This window comes from Cydia splendana, chromosome 20, assembly GCF_910591565.1.
Source record: "Cydia splendana chromosome 20, ilCydSple1.2, whole genome shotgun sequence".
Classification (NCBI taxonomy): Eukaryota; Metazoa; Arthropoda; class Insecta; order Lepidoptera; family Tortricidae; genus Cydia; species Cydia splendana.
Window position 1 is genome coordinate 12,919,799 of NC_085979.1, and position 19,950 is coordinate 12,939,748.

Genomic DNA, 19,950 nt, shown 5'->3' on the forward strand with positions numbered 1-19,950 from the left:
TTTGTGGTCTATCATTGATAACTTCTGACGTAATCACATCCAGGTACGACTACAACAAAAGTGCAAGCGCCCGAGCAGGAGTGTGAGTTCCCGCCGAAGTTCGAAGAGGACCTTACGCATTTGCGACGCAAGCGGCTGACCACGGAGAACGGCCTCGTGTGCTTAGAGGACTACCCCTATACTGTCTCTGTCAGGTAATGTCTACCCTAAAATCCTGTTGGATATAGGGTTACCAGATGACAGGAATTTTCCTGACATGTCGGGAATTTTAGCCTTTTGTCAGGAATGGGGACGGAACACGAAAATGTCAGGAATTTTTTGAATTGATAAACTTTTGTTGTACCTTTTTATTTACTTAAATTAATCCAAAATCATTGTAAAAAATATATAAATTAGATCCACTCGACTTAATAACTTCGTAATTATTAATTAACAAATCTTTACTCAAGCATACATACATACATAGATGTTTTAGAAATCAATATCATGTCTAATATTCGCATTTGCAAAGATAACAATATAATAAGAATTAAGTATTCTCTGCCTCTGTGATTAAAAATAATGTAGGTAAAACATATTAGCCTCTATAGACCCTAGCCCTAGACCCCCCCGTCAAAAATATGAATGTCAGGAAAAATATTCGGAAATCAGGAATTTTGTCAGGAAATTCTAAATTTGTATCTGGTAACCCTAGTTGGATACCACTTAATAGAATGTACCTATCTGTAGGACGTGATCTGGTTAGAAGCAGAATGTCTCAATTCAACTGTCTGAATTAATTCTGTCTAAGTTCAGTATATTTTGCCGCTGAGAAAATCCGCAACGAGTTTAGTGTAGAAAATCTTTACGTGCCTGAGGGCTGGTTTCTATGGAAAACATCATGTGATCACCGACATAGGTAAAGGAAAATAAATATTTTTAGTTGTTGTTATATTAACTTTTCAAGTACCAAAGTGCCGAGCCATGAAGACTAACCCCGCATTTATATTGCGTCGTAGAATGTATTGGATCCCATACATTTCACGACTCTTCTCTTTCCGCACAGACCCTAATAGCGCGATGTTGACATTGAAGGTACCTAATGCAAGGGTGTCATTTTTCCAGATTACACAGTAAACACTGGTGTGGCGGTGCTCTGGTCGGAAAAGAGTGGGTGTTGACGGCAGGACAGTGTTTTGACTAGTAAGTACACTACCACTACACTGCACAAATATTACTCTTGAATGTTGTATGTCCATCTTTAACATAGTAAGTATGTGTCGTGCAAGTACCCAGGAACCAGCATGTGTACTTACGAATGTTTTATGACATTTGTGGTTTTCCTAGTAGAGTCCGATTTTTAGCGCTCATTGAAGGACGCGATTAACTTCGTACTGGCTAGTTCATAATGTATACTTTTTTGACCTCAAGAATCATCATTCTATTGATAGATGAAAACCGCGTGAAAATCCGATCAGTAGTTTTCGAGTGTATAGCGAACGCACATACACCCAGACAGACTTTGTTTTATTTATAAGGTGTAGTGTTATACGTAAATACATAGAAAAGGCCCAAGACTCAGGAACAAATATCCGTGTTCACCACACAAATAAATGCCCTTACCGGCATTTGAACCCAGAACCATTATTGGCTTCATAGGCAGGGCGTGGAGCGCTCTAGTATCACACGTGTGATACTAACTCCATACTACTGTGATACTAGGTCGCTCCTGGGCGCTGCGGCTAGTGTCACTACCCACCCCCACTAGGCCCAGAACGGTCGTCAAATACCTATATGTAAGTATAACATGTGTATATTTTTATGGTTTTCCCAGTGTTACCAAGGATGAGGTGTCAGTCCGTACCGGATCCGTTTTCCGTGATTTTGGCGGCAGAATATTTGCAGTCACGGAGATCGTCAGGCACCCAGAGTATAGGATAGACCAGTACTATCCTGAGCATAACCTAGCCCTTATTAAGGTATGAAACTAATTAATTTTACGTATTTTAGTGCTTGTCCTTCTTACCTTGGCGTTTTCCTAGTTGCATCCTTAAGGACCTCGGGGTCTACTATAATGGTCTAATTCAGTGTTTTTCAAACTTTGCAGAGTCACTCTAATTAATCCCTAGCGCAAACACCAGTTTTTACAAACTTTTATTTAACTTGCAATGTATGTATGTTTGAGTCAGATCTTGCAAGCGAAATTAGACCCACTGACAATGCAGTATGGTACCATCGATCTGATCTGATGATGGGCACAGGAGGCGGCTATAGGAACTCAACGATAAAAAAACGCAACCTGATTGTGTTTGGATTTGTTAGAATTGGCTCCATGAGTAGGATTAGTTGTCTGTTGAAAGAAAAGTAAAACTTGTAGGTATCCAAAAATGACATTTTTGACAAAAACCGTATAACGTTAATAACGAAAGCAACTACCATACCTTCCAACGCAGAGGTAACAACTAGATAACAGCTATAGCTATATAAAATATATATATATATATAACTATTTCGGGGATCTCGAAAACGGCTCTAACGATTTCGATGAAATTTGCTATACCTATGGGGGTTTTTGGGGGCGAATAATCGATCTAGCTAGGTCTTATCTCTGGGAAAACACGCATTTTTGAGTTTTAATATGTTTTCCGAGCAAAGTTCGGTCTCCCAGATATTATTATTATATAAGTAATCAAATGGGCAGTGAAGCTAAATAAAAGTATGTAAAAAATTGAACTCTTATGTGACTTCGTTTGTCTCTCTGTGTGTCTGTTTTCCTTGTGTCTTAAGATGTAAGTATAGTTTAATGTAAATGTTGTCTGCAGCTAAACATGCCAGTGACGCTGGGTAACCGCGTGCAGCCAGTGAAGCTTGCCCCGCCTTCTTCAGACGATCCGCCGAGATATGGTCACATCGTCGTCACGGGATACGGCGCCGTAAGTTTGCCAACTAAATCGATGCTCCAGCGGCGAAGACCAGCTTCAGACCAGACACCAGAGCTCCAGGGGCGTGTGGTGTAGCGTCTTTGTTAAACAAATGCAAACCTATGCGAGTGAAGTCAATGCACGCTTTCCCGCGCGTTTTCCCGCGCCTTGATGCTTGGTCTAGAGCCCTATCAGAACCTGCTTCCTCGGCCTCCATCCAATACTGATGGCGCTGCTGGGAGGGGTCGCGTCGTATCAAAAAGTCAAAAAGCTGGCGCAAGATAGGGAAAGCTGGAAGGTACTCCACCGACAAGAGAATAACTCTTAAGTTAATGATGATGATTCACACAATAACTGAAGTCCGACTTGCCGTATCTACACCGATTGGCGACCGAAAGAGTGCGTGTCAATATGAAATAAGACGATTGGGTATACATAATTGCCACTCCACCAAGTCGTGTCCTTTTTGACAGATCTCCGGTCAAATCCGCGAGGGCCAGAACCAGGAGCTCAGAAGAATGATAGTACAAGACGTGCCTCGCGCGTCGTGCCGTCTCCTCTACGGGAACGGGTACCGGCTGCAGTCCGACCATATGTGTCTGCAGAGCACGGTCAAAGGCATCGCTTTGTGTGCTGTAAGTTACTTGTAAAGTATTGACTATACCTTATCTGTGTTCATTGGTCATATTCCCACGCTCCTCAATCATTGGCCTTTGCGTCTATTGTAGACGATTTATGGTGTAAGACATTACACCGCCTGGGACGGAATTAAGGAAACGCAGGGATGCCCAGCACCTGCATTACCCTCTCGGCTACACTGGCTTATGCCACAGGAAAGGCGAGGCGCACGCTCTTCAATAAACCATGTTAATCTACAATCTACCATCTCGTCTTACCATCAAAAATAATAGACAATAAATCTAACGTGAATTTGAAATTTAATCGTTACAATACTGTTACCTCCGTCTGGTGGGATAGACACACACAGCTATAAACAGCCAAGCAGTTATGTTACTTTCAGGTAATCTCGAGTAAAATTAGCTCCTAGATAATCTGATTTATGTTACCAGGGTGACACAGGCGACCCAGCCGTACACTTCAGCGGCGCTTCCAAAGGCGGCACTCTATACGGCATCGCGCTCTTCTCTGGGACCGAGGAGTGCACTTACAAGTCCAAGCCTGGAGTTTACGCTAAGGTCAGTTCAAATTACAGAACTCAACTACTAGTTAGAAACAAGTATGAGGGTCACCTAGAGTTTAAAAATCATAGCCAAACAACCGCCTCATATTCTTTCCATCATTATTTTCCACATCATCGATTGCAGACGATTGTTGCAGCGTCGGGTAGGATCAGGTTAAATTTTGCGGGGGGGTTGATCGCAACGTCTGCGATGACTGGGAAGTCCTACACCAGAGCGGCCTCTTCTGCCACAGCAATCACAAATATTATGAGAATCCAGAGACGGAGATCTGGCAGTGCGGAGTTTTTTCTGCCTAAGAGACTCCAACAGATAACAGTCTTTGTCATGTTTATCTACACCTTAACCTTGATTTCTTGTAGATATCTCACAGCCGCGTGTGGCTGGACTCGATCCTGAAGGCAATTCCCATCAACTCCGTGCCCGTGGACAGTGCCGACAGCAGTGATAACCTCATCTTGTCCGAGAGCTAATAAACACTATTTGCAAAATATTTCATGTTTATTTTTTACCATCGCACCATTTGTCGAAAATGTCAGGAAATTCACAGAATTAATACAGAGGAAACTTTCGTTTCGGAAATAGAAAATTTCGATTTTACAAAAATATGAGAAGTTTCCGAAATTTGTGTCCGAAAAAGTGGGAATTTCGCATTTTTGGAAACAATCCGACGGCATATCAGTACTCATAACCTTAGAAGTGGCGCACTGTGCTTTTTTAGAGGAATTCCCTCCCCGAACGCGACGCGACTGGAATAAGCTCTCTGCCGAGATTTCCTTGAGTAACACCCCTGGAGTTGCGGGCGACTATAGGCTATGGTGACCGCCTACGTAGTATGTTTGTATGTCTCATAACCTGTTCAGCCTGTTCTCATAAAGCCTTTGCCACACCCTGGATTCGCTTGAAAGTAGCGCAAACGATTGCGGTTAAGTTCCACCCCGCTCCTGTGTGACAAAGTACAAAGGCAGTGTAAGTATAAGCAATCAAATATGAGTAGGTACCTACTACAAATTAAGCACACATAATACATTTCAATAGTATTCATTTATCATATACCTACAGGGAGTCCGCTAGACATAGGATACCGCAAAAATATTTAAGAGGAATGCGGATGAGGTCGCGAAAATCGGCTTTTCATACAAACGTAGTTCCCATTTTCCTCTCTGGATATTAGCATTACAGAAAACATTTTTACGCAATTTGATGTAGTAGGTATTATAAAAAAAAAATGAAATCGCTTTTTCGCTCCTGTCTCTTATTCTTATTCTTAAATAAGAACCAAAAAAAATTTAAAAACGTCAAATGAAGGGTAGGTACTACTGCCTATTACTAGTAGGGTTAATATACAGGGTGAAATGTAAACCAACAGCCATACCTACACTGCGTAGTGACTTTATAGGTCATACTGAACAACTTTTATTATGGAACCAATGCCAAATTCGAGAAAAAAAATTGACTGTCCCGTACAAATCAGCGGCATCACATCAGCCGGAATGTATGAAAGAGTCGAATTTTTTATGTTACGTTTGACTTTTTTAGATTTCTTGATTATTGTAAAAATGAGGAGGGAAAAACATATTTCACATACAAAATTTTAAATGCTCCTTACTTTTATAATACATAAACATTCGAAAAAATCAAGGGCATACTGCAGCTGTGCTTGATGTACATTAATTCAAAATATTTTCATATAATTTCAAATATGTTTATATCCAAAGAGGAAAATCAGGCTATGTTTGTATGAAAAGGCGATTTCACGCGGGTCCTCCACTTTCGTCTTAAGTTTTTCAACCGACGAAAAAAAAAAACGGAGGAGGTTCTCAAGTCGACGCGTATATTTTTTTTTTTTTTATGTATGACCACGCATAACTTTTTACAGAGGTGTTCGATTTTGATAATTATTTTTTTATTGGAAAGGGTATACCCCGAAGTTGGTCCCATATAAATTTGGAAAAAAAAATCCAACCTTAAGGGTAGGAAAATAGGGGATGATTGATTTTTTCACTCACCGATTGTAACGTATGACCACGCATAACCTTTTACAGAGTAGTCGTAATAATAATAAAAAATTGGAAAAAAGTCCTACCCTAAGGGTGGGAAAATAGGGGTAATTTATTTATATTACAGAACATAATAGTTAAAGTAGGATTATTAATATAACAGTTAATAGCTAAAGCAAGGTAGGTAGCTATTTTAAAAGTAATCAAAAATTAAGCATGTAATAATTTGTATAAATTATAGCCACAGAAAATTATAAAATAAAAACTTTTTAACAAAAAAAATAACCGCCGAAAAAAAACTAAAAGGAAATAAAAAACCCGGCACTAACACGAAACGAGTCGACCAACAAAAACAATAGCACACTGAAAAGAAAAAAATAATTATTTTGTCTTCAATAACGCAAGTGAATACCTATGAACTATGTATATACATACTTCTGAAATCAATCACACAAATCTGCGTATTTATATATTTACAATCTGTTATTTTTGGAGTCGGTGCCAGCCTCAAACAAACTTGAGCACCTTAGTGAAGCACCTGCACCGACTCCAAAAATAACAGATTGTAAATATATAAATACGCAGATTTGTGTGATTGATTTCAGAAGTATGTATATACATAGTTCATAGGTATTCACTTGCGTTATTGAAGACAAAATAATTATTTTTTTCTTTTCAGTGTGCTATTGTTTTTGTTGGTCGACTCGTTTCGTGTTAGTGCCGGGTTTTTTATTTCCTTTTAGTTTTTTTTCGGCGGTTATGTAGTTATGCGCTAGCTGTGGCACACGACTTCGTTCGCGTAGATTTTTACGTTGGTTGTTGTAGTCAATGTAGTCTCGCTACTTTTGAGTTTTGCGGTTTTGAATGAACTTTGTATTATTTAATTTCATTAGTAAAAATTTTCGAATTAATTATTTACGTAACCACCATAATTTGTACACTCGCATAGTTAACTCGCACATAAAATAAAATACAGACTATATTTATGGGACATCCCGTACAAAACATTATCTCATTACTATCGTCTTTATACAGCTTCTGCAAATAATCAGTCTCCATGTCTACATCAATGTTTCCACTGTATTGCATCAGAAAACAAGCTGCTTATTGTATTTATACGTATAATACAAATACTAATTTTATATAGTTAGGTAATACAAATTGAGTTCGTGGTCGGTGATTTTTAAATTATTATAATATATTTAAAACAAATATGGAAAAGAAAATAGAAAAAGAAAAGAGAAAAGGACACGCATATATGCAATGGATTTCTGGTGTAGTAGGTAACTACTTGTTTGTTGAATGAATCGATTATTAATTTATATTACTTAGTATAATGAACTGTTTAGCTTTTAATTTTTTTATTGTTAACATTTCTTGATGTGTATTATTGAGCGGCATCGTCTTTTAGACTAAGCTCGTTAACTAAAGATAAAAAAAAAACTGGCATGGCTACGTTTCCACTAGAGATATGCGAGGATGCGTAGCGAGGGATGTAATGTGTTTGTTAATAACCAATAGAATATACCTATTTAATTGTCTACTAGAGCTGCGCTGAGCGAGGATAGACTAAGTGATTCTATTGGTTCTAATAAACACATCCCTCGCTACTCAAGTATGTATCCTCGCCCATCTCTGGTGGAAACGCAGCCTTATTGTAGGTACTTTTAAAAACTACCTAGCTGGAATAAGTTCTTAATATAATGTATTGGTACTTGATTTATTTTTTATCTTTTAAAATTAAATATCTGGGAGACCAAGCTTTGCTCAGAAAACATATAAAAACACAAAAATGCACGTTTTCCCAGAGATAAGACCTAGCTAGATCAATTTATCGCCCCCGAAAACCCCCATATAGCAAATTTCATCGAAATCGTTAGAGCCGTCTCCGAGATCCGCGAAATATATAAATAAACAAGAATTGCTCGTTAAAGGCCAGGCCACACCGGATGCGTATGCGTAGACGTGCACGTGCACGTACGCGTCCCGCTGCGTTGTAGAATACGAATTCCCATAAGAGATGACACACCGCTTGCGTGACGTGTGCGTGACGTGCGCGTACGCGTGACTTGCACGCAACGCAGCTCCGACGAGACAAACCGGCTGCGTGCTGCGTGCACGTCTGCACGCAGCGGAGCGGCAACGTCGCTTCGTTGCGTGCAGTGATGACGTTGTGTTAAACGGTGTTCCCTATGAGACGGCGAACCGAGCAGGTTCGGACACGCACAGCTCGGTGCTGCATAGGTGCTGTGCGTGTACACGCGCAGCTAGCTTGTATTTATTTACAACTCGGCCAGTGCGCGTGCTGGTTTTTAATATGGATTCAGTCTGATTCAGTGATAAAAGAAAACCTAATTAATATCGTTCGACAATACGAATATATATTACAACATTTAGCACAAAGATTACAAAAAATAAGTCATATAAAAATTTACTGTGGCCTGTGGGACTATTAGGTACTAACGGTACTATTGGAAAACGAGGTTGGTTGTGAACTATTGTGCGTCGTTGAATAATATTAGGTATTAGGTACTCTAAAATCTCTCAGTTATCTTGAATCAAATATGAGACAATTTTTATCAGTTCATTTGAGATCATTCGCATCAAGCCGCTGTGTATAATTTTGTCAAAATTGTTCAAACAGCATGCAGCTTTTGCAACGGTAGTATAATAACATGATGTACCGTCGCAGGAGTATTTTATTTAAAGGCCGAGCCACACCGCTTGCGTGTGCAGCACGTGTGCGTCGACGTAAGCGTAGACGTGCGCAGCACCCCTGTCACACCGGGTGACGCGCACGTCACGCAGCGCACGCCACGCAGTGTGCTGTACACGTCACGCAGGCGCACGCTGCAGCTCGGTAGTACGTGCAGTAAAATAAAATACTCCTGCGACGGTACATCATGTTATTATACTACCGTTGCAAAAGCTGCATGCTGTTTGAACAATTTTGACAAAATTATACACAGCGGCTTGATGCGAATGATCACTGCACGCAACGAAGCGACGTTGCCGCTGACGATGACGTTGTGTTTAACTGCGTTCCCTATGAGAGGGCGAACCGAGCAGGTTCGGACACGCACAGCTCGGTGCTGCATAGGTGCTGTGCGTGTACACGCGCAGCTCGCTTGTATTTATTTACAACTAGGCCGGTGCGCGTGCTGGTTTTTAATATGGATTCAGTGAAAAAAGAAAAACTAATTAAAATCGTTCGTCAATACGAATGTATATTTACAACATAGCACAAAGATTACAAAAAATACGTCTTATAAAAATTTAATCAGGCCCTTGGGAACAAATCGATGTTAGGTATTAACGATACTATTGGAAAACAAGGTTGTTGTATTGTGAACTATTGTGCGTCGGTGAATAATATTATGTACTCTCAATTATCTCGATTCAAGTATGAGACATTTTTTTCCTCTAATTGCAATGGCGGCATTAGGTGAGCTGCTTCCATTTGCAACGGGAGTTATAATAACATGATGTAGGTAGGTACTGTCGCAGGAGTATTTTATTTTACTGCACGCATGACTGAGCTGCAGCGTGCGCCTGCGTGGCGTGTGCAGCACACTGCGTGGCGTGCGTTGCGTGACGTGCGCGTCACCCGGTGTGACAGGGGTGCTGCGCACGTCACGCAGCGCACTCCACGCAGCGTGCTGCACACGCAGCCGGTGTGGCTCGGCCTTAAAGGTATAAGATAATCATGAAACGTCTTCTATCAGACATCCCGGACCTTAGACAAGATTCCTTACTTCGATCCGGTTTCGCGCTACAAAATAAATAACAGTTAAGTTTCATTTTTGAGTTCTTCCAGCAAACTCGACTCTCTTCACATATGGGCTGCAGGCGGGCTGGCTGTCGCCCTCCGCCAAGGTCCTGCAGTCCAGCTCCTCGCCGACGGGCGCTCCGCTGTCGGACTCCACGCTGGGCTGGGTCGCCAGTCTCATGCCCATCACTGCCGCCTTCACTGTTCCGCTCTTTGCCTTTCTCGCTGACAGGATTGGAAGAAAGAAAAGCATATTGCTTATGACTGTGCCGCAAATTGTAAGTAAATACTGCTTGTTACTTGCTACAGCCCAATATCAACCTTCGTACATTCCGATACGGTTCACGATGATGCGCGGCATACGATAGGCGTGGCGGTGTGTGTTTACTCGGCACATGGTAAGAAATCTGAGTCCACATTTAGAAACTACGCTGCCAATTATCTGAGCAGACGAGTCGCTGGCCCAATATTACAGGGTTCTATGTTTCACTTTTATCGAACTGGAACATTGTCATTGTCATAGTGACATTTAAAAAAGTCGAATTTCAACTATTTAGAAAATGTAACATAGAACCCTGTAATATTGGGCCAGCGGAGTATTGACGTGCAAGTGATATGTCTTAATAAAACAATTGAGCCCTGTTTGAGTCAAACAGTTTGATCAGAAATTGAGGCATGAGAACTCCACCAGTATCGCTTATGAACGGTACGGTATTCTTTTTTTTTCTAAGAACACTAGACATAGACAGCGAATTTTGGTTAGTCATTCTTTTGGCCAAGCCATGAATACCTATCAGACTTATAAATGGCTTTTACAATTAACAGTTTTTTGAGTATTACAAAAGTTCATGAGTGAATATCTGGCGGACTGCTCCAGCAAATACAACTTCAAAAGATTCTGCCATTTGTAGAGGATATTTCCAACATTTCAAACAAAATAGGCGAGGATTTCTAAACTGTTAATTAATATAAGCTTATTAATATAAGCTTGGCAGGAGCCACCTGACGAAGCTTAAAACGCGCGACGGGAGGACCGTATTGTCGAAGCCGGAGATCTCCGCCGAGATTGAGGATTTCTATGGCCGATTATACGCTGCACATGCCCCTCATTCCCGACGAGACGACCACGATTCCAGAGCCACCTTGACACGCCACTACACCGACGAACTGCCAGACATCAGCCAAGACGAGATCGTGTTAGCTCTGAGGCAGCTTAAAAATTGAAAAGCCCCCGGTGAGGACGGAATAACATCAGAGCTTTTGAAAGCTGGAGGAGCCCCTGTTATACAGGAATTACAGAACCTCTTCAACGCCGTCCTTCACAGTGGGAGAACTCCAAAGGCGTGGAGCGGGAGTTTGGTGGTGCTCTTTTTTAAGAAGGGGGACAAAACCCTCCTTAAAAATTACAGACCCATCTCGCTCCTGAGCCACGTCTATAAGCTGTTCTCACGAGTGGTCACGAACCGTCTCGCTAGGAGACTCGACGAGTTCCAGCCGCCGGAGCAGGCAGGGTTTCGCGGAGGATATGGCACCATAGACCACATTCACACAGTGAGGCAGATTATACAGAAGTCCGAAGAATATATAATCAGCCCCTGTGTCTAGCCTTTGTGGACTATGAGAAGGCCTTTGACTCTGTCGAGACCTGGGCTGTTCTGGAATCCTTACAGCGATGCCAAATAGACTATCGTTATATCGAGGTGTTGAGATGTCTTTACGAAGCCGCCACCATGAGTGGCCAACCAAGTACAGGGTCAGCAGTCTAAACCCATCCAATTGCGCAGAGGAGTGAGACAGGGGGATGTTATATCCCCGAAACTGTTCACAAGCGCGTTGGAAGATATGTTTAAGACGCTGGACTGGAAAGGTAAGGGCATTAACATAAACGGCGACTACATCTCACACCTACGATTCGCAGATGACATAGTCTTAATGGCGGAGTCGCTAGAGGAGCTGAACCGGATGCTGGACGGCCTAGCTGCAGCCTCGCGACGCATCGGTCTTGGCATGAATTTGGATAAAACCAAAGTCATGATCAATGGCCACATTGATCCAATACCGATAGTCGTAAATGGTCACCTTCTTGAAATCGTTTCCGAATACACTTACCTCGGGCAGATTCTGCAGTTAGGTAAAAACAATTTCGAGAAGGAGGCCGAGAGGAGGATCCAGCTGGGCTGGGCAGCGTTTGGGAAACTGCGCCGAGTCTTCTCGTCATCCATACCGCAATGTTTGAAAGCAAAAGTTTTCAATCAGTGCGTCCTACCCGTCATGACCTACGGAGCCGAGACATGGACACTCACGGTAGGGTTGGTCCACCAGTTCAAAGTCGCTCAGCGAGCTATGGAGAGAGCTATGCTCGGAGTTTCTCTGAAGGATAGGATTCGTAACGAATACATCCGACAGAGAACCAAAGTTATCGACATAGCTCTAAGAATTAGCAAGCTGAAGTGGCAGTGGGCTGGCCATATCGCACGAAGAACCGACAACCGCTGGGGTAAACGTGTTCTTGAGTGGAGACCGCGACTTGGCAAACGTAGTGTAGGACGCCCTCCGACCAGGTGGGATGACGATCTGCGAAAGACTGCAGGCAGATGCTGGATGCGACAAGCTGAGGACAGGGCGCTATGGCGCTCTTTAGGGGAGGGCTATGTCCAGCAGTGGACTACTATAGCCTGATGATGATGATGATGATGATGATGAATTAATATAAAGCTCCCTTTTTGGTCTTGGTTTTTCATTTCAGGGATGCTGGCTTCTGAAACTGTTCGCCACAAACTTGACATACTTAATCATAGCCAGGATATGCTATGGGCTCGCCGCTGCCGGCTGCTTCAGTGCGGTGCCCATGTACAATAAGGAGATCGCCCAAGACAACATTAGAGGTCGCATGGGTTCTATGCTGATCTTTTTTCTCAATTTAGGTAACAACAGTATCTTGACAGTATGTTTTGGCTTTTCATGTTTCCAGTTTTTTTTTAAATAACGTTTCATTTCTAAGGACCGACTTAGGTTTACGTCGACGATTTACAGCAAAGCCCCTGGGGCTCGGACAATGTAGGTACCGAAAGTACAAATAATCCAAATAAAGTCATTCATGCTCATGGCTTAACGAAGAAATCTATTCACTATTATTTCAGCCTCCTAATTTATGATTCGTATTGCTTTCCTGGAATATTAACGATATATGCGTTAGGAGCTTACCTAGATTACTACACGATACTTTATGTTGTGACCGGGATACCAGTCCTCACGTTCTTTTTAATGCTGAAGTGTCCAGAGTCTCCTGGGTACCTGGTTAAGATTGGCCGTTTCGATGTAAGTTATGTGATGTGTTGGTCTTTTGACAGAAGTATTTTTTTTTTTTCGATGGTATTCCGAGGTGAACTTGATACAATACCTAATCCGATGTAGCTATCGCTCACAAATAAATACAAATACGTAATGTACCACCTCTCACGTACCGTAAAACGGGGTGAGTAGGTTTCGCGGGGGGAGTTGGATTGTGAATCCAGAATTTCATTTTTGAGTTGGGCTTAGGTTGCTCTCAAAGTAATTTGATTATATTTTTAGACATATTTTTTCTTCTTTTCGCAACACTAAGCTGCCAAATCATACAATTATGAAACACAAATTCACTGTCAAAGTTGATGCTTGAAATCGGCGGATTTTTAGTTGAATTTAACTTTGTTTTTAAGTGATGTTTACCAAAGTAAGTGTTCATCCACCTTTCGGATATCGTTTATATACTTACATGGCTTATTGGAAACAGAAAAACTTAAGTTATATTTTCTTTATTTATAATGGTTTTAACATAGAAAACGATCCAACCGCATTTGAGGATTTTTATGGGGAGAGCAGGATTGTACTGAGGGGTGAGTTGGCTCGACAACGGGAACAGTTGGGTCATGAATGGGGAGAGTTGGTGTTACGAACGGGGTGTACCGGTTTTGATAGAGGGGGGAGTTGGTGTTCGTAGTTCAGGGTTGTCGATTTACATAAGTAGTCAAAAGTGTCTTACATTATGATAAAATGGTAAATATTATTAAACAAAGGTATTAATCCACTAAACTATGAGTTCTTAACTCATCCATAACTCATTTTCGCCATTTTGTCCCTTACGCCCTTTGAGCCTACCTGCGGTAGTCGATATTTGACCATGATTAAATGTCAATGTGCAATGTGTTGTGCTGATCATGCATTTGCATACCTACCTAAATACGACACTACGTCGAAAGACGTCCCTTCTGACAACGCAGTGTCATGCTAGTCATGTGTTTGCACACAAAATTGTGACACTACGGCGATAGACGTTTCTGTCTGTCGACGTGTCATATAGTGTGTCATGCTAGTCATTAATTTCATATTAATGTTTTTGATGGGATTCACCTTACTAATTCCATATAGATCAAAATATATTTTTATAAATTGATCTAAAAAAACTATCTATACGTCATAAAAATAAGGGTCACTACTTACAGAAAACATTAAACCGGTTTAAGTAGGAGCATAAATAAAACATAATTTTGCTACATTAATAAAAAATTCTCTTGACAAGTCGAGCTATTGTCTTGATCCGAAAGTGTCAACCCTAGCAATTTTTCCATCTCACCCCATTGCTAGGCCTTATAACCCCAACTACGGGGTGAGCTGGCTTTGCCTACTATTATGAATTTTTCATTGAAACTATGCAATGAAGCAACAAACTATCATTGACAAACTAAAATTCATACCTCCGGAACACTTTTTTTGTATATAAATCAATGTGCCACATATAAAAATAAACTTTTATCCAGGTTTGAACTTCGATTTCGAGCCAACTCACCCCGTTTTACGGTACTCTCCCACTACCCATCGTAATAAGTGCCTACTTTGTGCAAACTGCTAAAGAAAGTACCTCCATGACCATGCATTTAGCTCATATACTACTTATTAGCTACTCCATGTCGCGTACGATATAACTGTCGTCTCATCTCGTTCATGACAGCAGACACGATAATTATGTTGTAAAGGTGCACAAGTGAGGATGCTGATTTGCAAAATACTTACAGGAAGCAGCCGAAAATTTGTCATGTCTCAGAGGTCTACCCATTCACGATCCATCCCTGCAAACCGAACTCGAATGCATGAAGAAGCAGGACGAATATTACAAGACCCTTCCTAGCCTCTCGTTGGTAGTCATTTGTAAGTACAACGAATGGGACGACCCAAGACGATACCCATTTTTTGAGCGTCTCTACCGCATACTTTCGTAAACACATTTCTAACGACTTGACTAAATTTAAACATAACTCCGGTTATTAAGTAGAGGTCCTGTTCTTCTTCCAGACAACTGAAAACTCCATCCTATTTAATTCTATATCTACTATCACTTCTACAAAAAATTGTGTACGAAAGTAATTCGAGACAAACGCCTGCATTTTTTTAGTTGATGCCACAGTGCTGTTGAGTAGGATCACTTTTATGTGACTTGACCATGTGAAGACCAGGTTCCGCCTTAGGCTTCTGTTCCTTGCCAATAATTTGGGCACGCCATATTGTAAGGGAAGGGCCCTTCGGTCTTGTGCCTTCAACTGAATAGTGACCGTTGTAATGTGGTAAATGTCCACTTTTAGTGTTTAGCAGTAACGCTTTGGTTTACTGCGACATAAACGCGTATTGCTTGTGTCAGCGCAACCTAACGTGTATATATAGGCAGGCATTTAGAGAATATACGTTCTTATACTATCACACATAAGGTGTTTGACTTCTACTCCCATCACCCGCTCGAAACCATAAACAACAACTCTATCCTGTTATTTGATGGCGACCCAGACCAGCGAACCAACGAACTAATACTCAAGAAAGAAGAAAAAATCTACCAAGACTACAACCCAGATAACCAATCACACTTTCAACGCAAGAATCCACGCAGTCAGAACCAACCACCATTAAGAACCAAGAAAAAAGAAGAACCACCCAACATCAAAAAACGGAAACCAAGTTAAGAAGAGAAATCAAGAAGAGCGAAGATCGAAGAGCGTTGTCCAGGGTTTCCCGGCTCGCAAACCAAGAGGTGTCCAGGGTTATCCCGGCCCACCATAATCATCGGAAGCAGAGCCAGCCAGCCATATGAAGCGTCAAGCGAGTGCCACGTGGAGGTGCCAGCTCGCCAGGCCGCGCCAACAGCTGCCAAGAATGCCGGTCGCGAACTCGCACCGGACCGGACGAAGACGAAGCCGAGGACGGCCAGCCACGCAGCAATAGGATGTAAATCCTACGTGTAATTTAGTATTTTATTTAATTTTCTCTAAAAGCCAGCATTTTTTTTCCAATTCAGTAGCAGTCAAAGCAGTCATATTTAAATCATTCATAATTATTAAAGGTTGTCGCTAAACTCAATTTCGTTTCAAGCATAAATAATTTTCATAAGAAGTCATAATATAATATAAAAATTAAAAGTGTCGAATAGTGTCCTCAATTATGTATGTTGCAATTTGCAGCGCGTGCCACACGTTGTGCGCACGTCGACAGAAAACTTAACTAGGCCGCGAGACTTTGCCGCGAGTTAGAATATTTTAATAAGCGATGAATGAAATTTGATACATAGCATAACGATTAAGTAATAAACAACTCAATTCAATAAAATTATTTAATTGTTTTTGAGTAATGATTAGCTACGTGTCGGACTGATCACCTGATATACAGCGAAAGTTTGATTTATTACATAATTTTTTTTTTAATTTTGGAAGTTAAATAAAAGTGTTTATTTTATAAAAAACCTTACAGTACGGTACAAGTTTGAGAAGTTTTAAGGAGTTTAATAGGCACATTCGTACAATGTGACCTTATAGCTAGAGCACTAGTCCTTCGTACTTGATCATAGTGTGATATACAGTATCCTCCGTGAAAGTTGTAGGAGACTTTTAAGTCTTAATGTATTTGTGTCTCTAGGTACAGGCAGAGCCGTACAGCCTGGCCTGATATGCCGCTATTATTGTGTTTTAGGGTGACCATGCCCTCGGGTAGCCAATCCCGCGTGTAGTTATGAAGTTCGGGTACGCACGGGAGCGTAGCCCATGATGTATTGATTATAGGGTGACCATGCCCTGGGTAACCATTCCCATTAATTATGTTAGGAGCTTAGGACTCCGGCTTAATACGGCATTAGTTTATTTTTATTACGAGATTTATAGGGTACCGTAACTATAAACAGCGAGAGTGAATATTTTAAAGTTGAATACCAAATGTTTTTAAATGTTTTAAAGTTGAATTGTCAAATGGTTTAAAGATGAAGAGTAGGTAAATGTTTTTAAAGAAGAAGATTTATATTTTATGAGAAAAGGAAGTAAATCAATATTTTAACGTTTGAGAGATAATAACATTTTAAGTGAAGATAATATTTTCTTATTAAAAGATAACGATATTTTTTTTTACAAGACTACGACATTAATACGACACATAAAATCAAGCTAAATCAAGATTGTTTGCATTATACCTATATAATTAATTAATATTTTTTTTATTGATTTCAGAAAAAATTGTAAACAAGTAACATGCGTTTAAATTGTTTCTTCTGCCACCCCGGCGGTGAGAGGAACTTTCGGGGGAGGTGTAATGTGGTAAATGTCCACTTTTAGTGTTTAGCAGTAACGCTTTGGTTTACTGCGACATAAACGCGTATTGCTTGTGTCAGCGCAACCTAACGTGTATATATAGGCAGGCATTTAGAGAATATACGTTCTTATACTATCACACATAAGGGTCAAACAGATCACTGTGTTATGTCTTTCCTGTAGACATACACAAGAGTTAAGGGCTATAAAGGTTAATTTTCTTATTTAACCCTTATCCACGTGAAAAGGTCCTCCTTTTATTTAAATAACTATGATAAAATCATTACTTATATGCCCACAAGCTGTTAACTATTGCCCACAGGAGAGAAAACTAGTGTGTTATCGCGAACAGTACATTTTTCTCTCCTGTGGGCAATAGTTAACAGCTTGTGGGCATGTAAGCAATGATTTTATCATAGTTCTCTAAATAAAAGGAGGACCTTTTCACGTGGATAAGGGTTAAAAAAGAAAATTAACCTTTACAGCCCTTAACTCTTGTGTATGTCTACAGGAAAGACATAACACAGTGATCTGTTTGACCCATAAGGTGTTTGACTTCTACTCCCATCACCCGCTCGAAACAACATAACAGTACCCCTCTTGTTATTTGACCGTTAAATAACTATTTCCAGTTAAAGATAAAGCATGGCGTAAGGCCTACCTGATCTCCGCGCTCGTGATCGCCGTGCAGGCGTTGAGTGGAAACTTTGCTCTGGTGACCTACGGTGCCAACATCGTGTCATCAGTGGCAAATATGAACGCTGAACTGCAGACGCTAAGCTTCCCTACCATTATGATGCTGGGCTCAGTTGTGTCTGTGTGCATTATGGAGCGCATTGGGAGGAAGGTAATTCTATGGAATAAGTACTTTAATTACACACACAAGTTCATTTGAATAGTGCACCGAAGTCATGCCGAAACGAGCCTGACTTTGAAATAAGCATTACCACGTGCATCAAGCGTCAGAGTACCAACTAAGTGGTCGCTCAAGTGGCGTCCAGTCGAGTCTAGGGGCGTCCTTAATTCGTGCGTCCACGTTAAACTAGTGCATCAGTGCACGCTGCTCAATTATCGTGGAGTCCTTTGGATACTCGAAGCAACGCTGCATCGCTTGCCACTGAGACCGTACACTTACCCTGCAGCCGACCTGTGGACAAATACGCGCTGAAGATTAGGTACAAGGGTTTTTCTCCCAAAGTATATCGAGTGCTAACCGGCGTACCACATAGGTGAGTGCCAAGGACAAACTTACCGCTACAGAAGCAGGGGACAGAGAAGTAGCCTATCGCCTAATACCAAAGAGTTTTTTGATAATATTGTATTTATTTTTTCCACCAGATGATCCTCCTCTTCTCATACGTGGTGTCAGTGCTGTCGCTAAGCAGCTTGGCGACAGTAATGCTCTTACCGAATGACAGCGTGCCGGTTTGGTTCCCTCTGCTGGCCATCACCTCCTCTATGTTCGTGTATGCAGTCGGAGTTCTGCCCGGGCCGTACATCATCATGTCGGAGATGTTTAACATCCAGGTACTGAGGTACTCCTAAGGTCAAATAGAGGGAAGTGCATAAAACATGTTTGTATACGACCTTCTAGTGAGTAAATAGTTCCTAATGCAGCATGGTGACGATGCAGTTTTCCTATAAACTTTCAAAATATTTCGGAGTACGCTGCTTACATCTTCTTACAAAAGAACATAACGAAGGGTTCTATTCTCTCACACTTAAAAATCTATTCGGAAACCCATTGAGTAACTATTATATAGTGTTGTATACCTTTCCTTGTTTGTTATGCACTATTAGCTGCATAAATAGCTGAACTCGCCTGTAAACAAACTTCTAAGCAGTGAGGGCAATGATCTCGAGGTACAGCTGCATGACTGTAAGTTGCCTTTATCGAATTTCAGATCCGAGCTAAACTTTTGGGCATGGTCACAGCCCAGGCGTGGATCATGTGCTTCACACAGCTAGCGGCCTTCGCCCCCATCACTGCGGCCCTCGGCATGCACACATACTTTTACATCTGTGCGGGGATGAACCTCCTCGGTATTGTTGTAGTCCTAGTACTCATGCCCGAGACCAGAGGGAAGAGTATTGAGGAGGTTGAAAATGAGTTGAGGAAGTGATATGATATGGGTCTAATTTGTTTGAAATAAATGTTACAATACGATTTATATCACGTATTTTATTGTTAATTCCTATATTTTCACAAGTTAATTTATGTATGTAGGTTTACACATTACAGATACACAAAAATAAATAGGAGATTTACACAGAGTCTGTGCGGAAAGGGAATAGTCGTATAATGTAGAGGTTCCCTTACATTCCACGATTCTCTTTCCCCACCATAGAAGGTAGGATCGTATATAAGTGGTATACGCGTGCCTCCGTGATGGCTCCTCTTCACGTTGGGCCAACGCCAACGCCAACGAGGGACGCATTTATGCGTTAGAGGGAGCAAGTGATATTGCTATCTCATTCTACCGCATG

At 41.2% G+C, this 19,950-nt stretch overlaps 2 protein-coding genes across 4 annotated transcripts in view; both read left to right on the forward strand.

The window, feature by feature from the left end:
* Window positions 1–19,634, forward strand: part of LOC134800554 (trypsin-6-like) — a 43,024-nt gene extending 23,390 nt beyond the window's left edge. For 2 of the 3 annotated variants that reach the window (XM_063773042.1, XM_063773041.1), the window contains exons 2-11: window positions 44–194; window positions 1,105–1,182; window positions 1,814–1,958; window positions 2,802–2,912; window positions 3,374–3,535; window positions 3,971–4,096; window positions 14,920–15,052; window positions 18,096–18,310; window positions 18,802–18,990; window positions 19,368–19,634. In XM_063773042.1, coding sequence (XP_063629112.1) covers window positions 44–194; window positions 1,105–1,182; window positions 1,814–1,958; window positions 2,802–2,912; window positions 3,374–3,535; window positions 3,971–4,096; window positions 14,920–15,052; window positions 18,096–18,310; window positions 18,802–18,990; window positions 19,368–19,586 — 1,529 coding nt within the window. In that variant the 3' untranslated portion in view covers window positions 19,587–19,634. Of the gene's footprint in view, window positions 1–43; window positions 195–1,104; window positions 1,183–1,813; window positions 1,959–2,801; window positions 2,913–3,373; window positions 3,536–3,970; window positions 4,097–4,461; window positions 4,591–14,919; window positions 15,053–18,095; window positions 18,311–18,801; window positions 18,991–19,367 lie in introns of those variants that run through there. The other variant, XM_063773043.1, reaches the window with a different exon arrangement.
* Window positions 7,284–14,670, forward strand: LOC134800645 (glucose transporter GlcP-like). The gene is made up of 4 exons (XM_063773129.1): window positions 7,284–7,382; window positions 9,917–10,146; window positions 12,615–12,812; window positions 14,665–14,670. Exons 1-4 carry the CDS (start codon window positions 7,313–7,315, stop codon window positions 14,668–14,670), a joined length of 504 nt encoding a protein of 167 aa, XP_063629199.1. The 5' UTR covers window positions 7,284–7,312.
* Window positions 19,635–19,950: the final 316 nt, after the last annotated feature.

Bases quoted from the DNA above. Each gene is read 5' to 3' on its own strand.
- LOC134800645 (XM_063773129.1), top strand. From the start codon at position 7,313: ATGGAAAAGAAAATAGAAAAAGAAAAGAGAAAAGGACACGCATATATG. The intron at 7,383-9,916 runs GTAACTACTTGT...GAGTTCTTCCAG, and splicing joins ATGGATTTCTGGTGTAGTAG to CAAACTCGACTCTCTTCACA. The intron at 10,147-12,614 runs GTAAGTAAATAC...TTTTCATTTCAG, and splicing joins TTATGACTGTGCCGCAAATT to GGATGCTGGCTTCTGAAACT.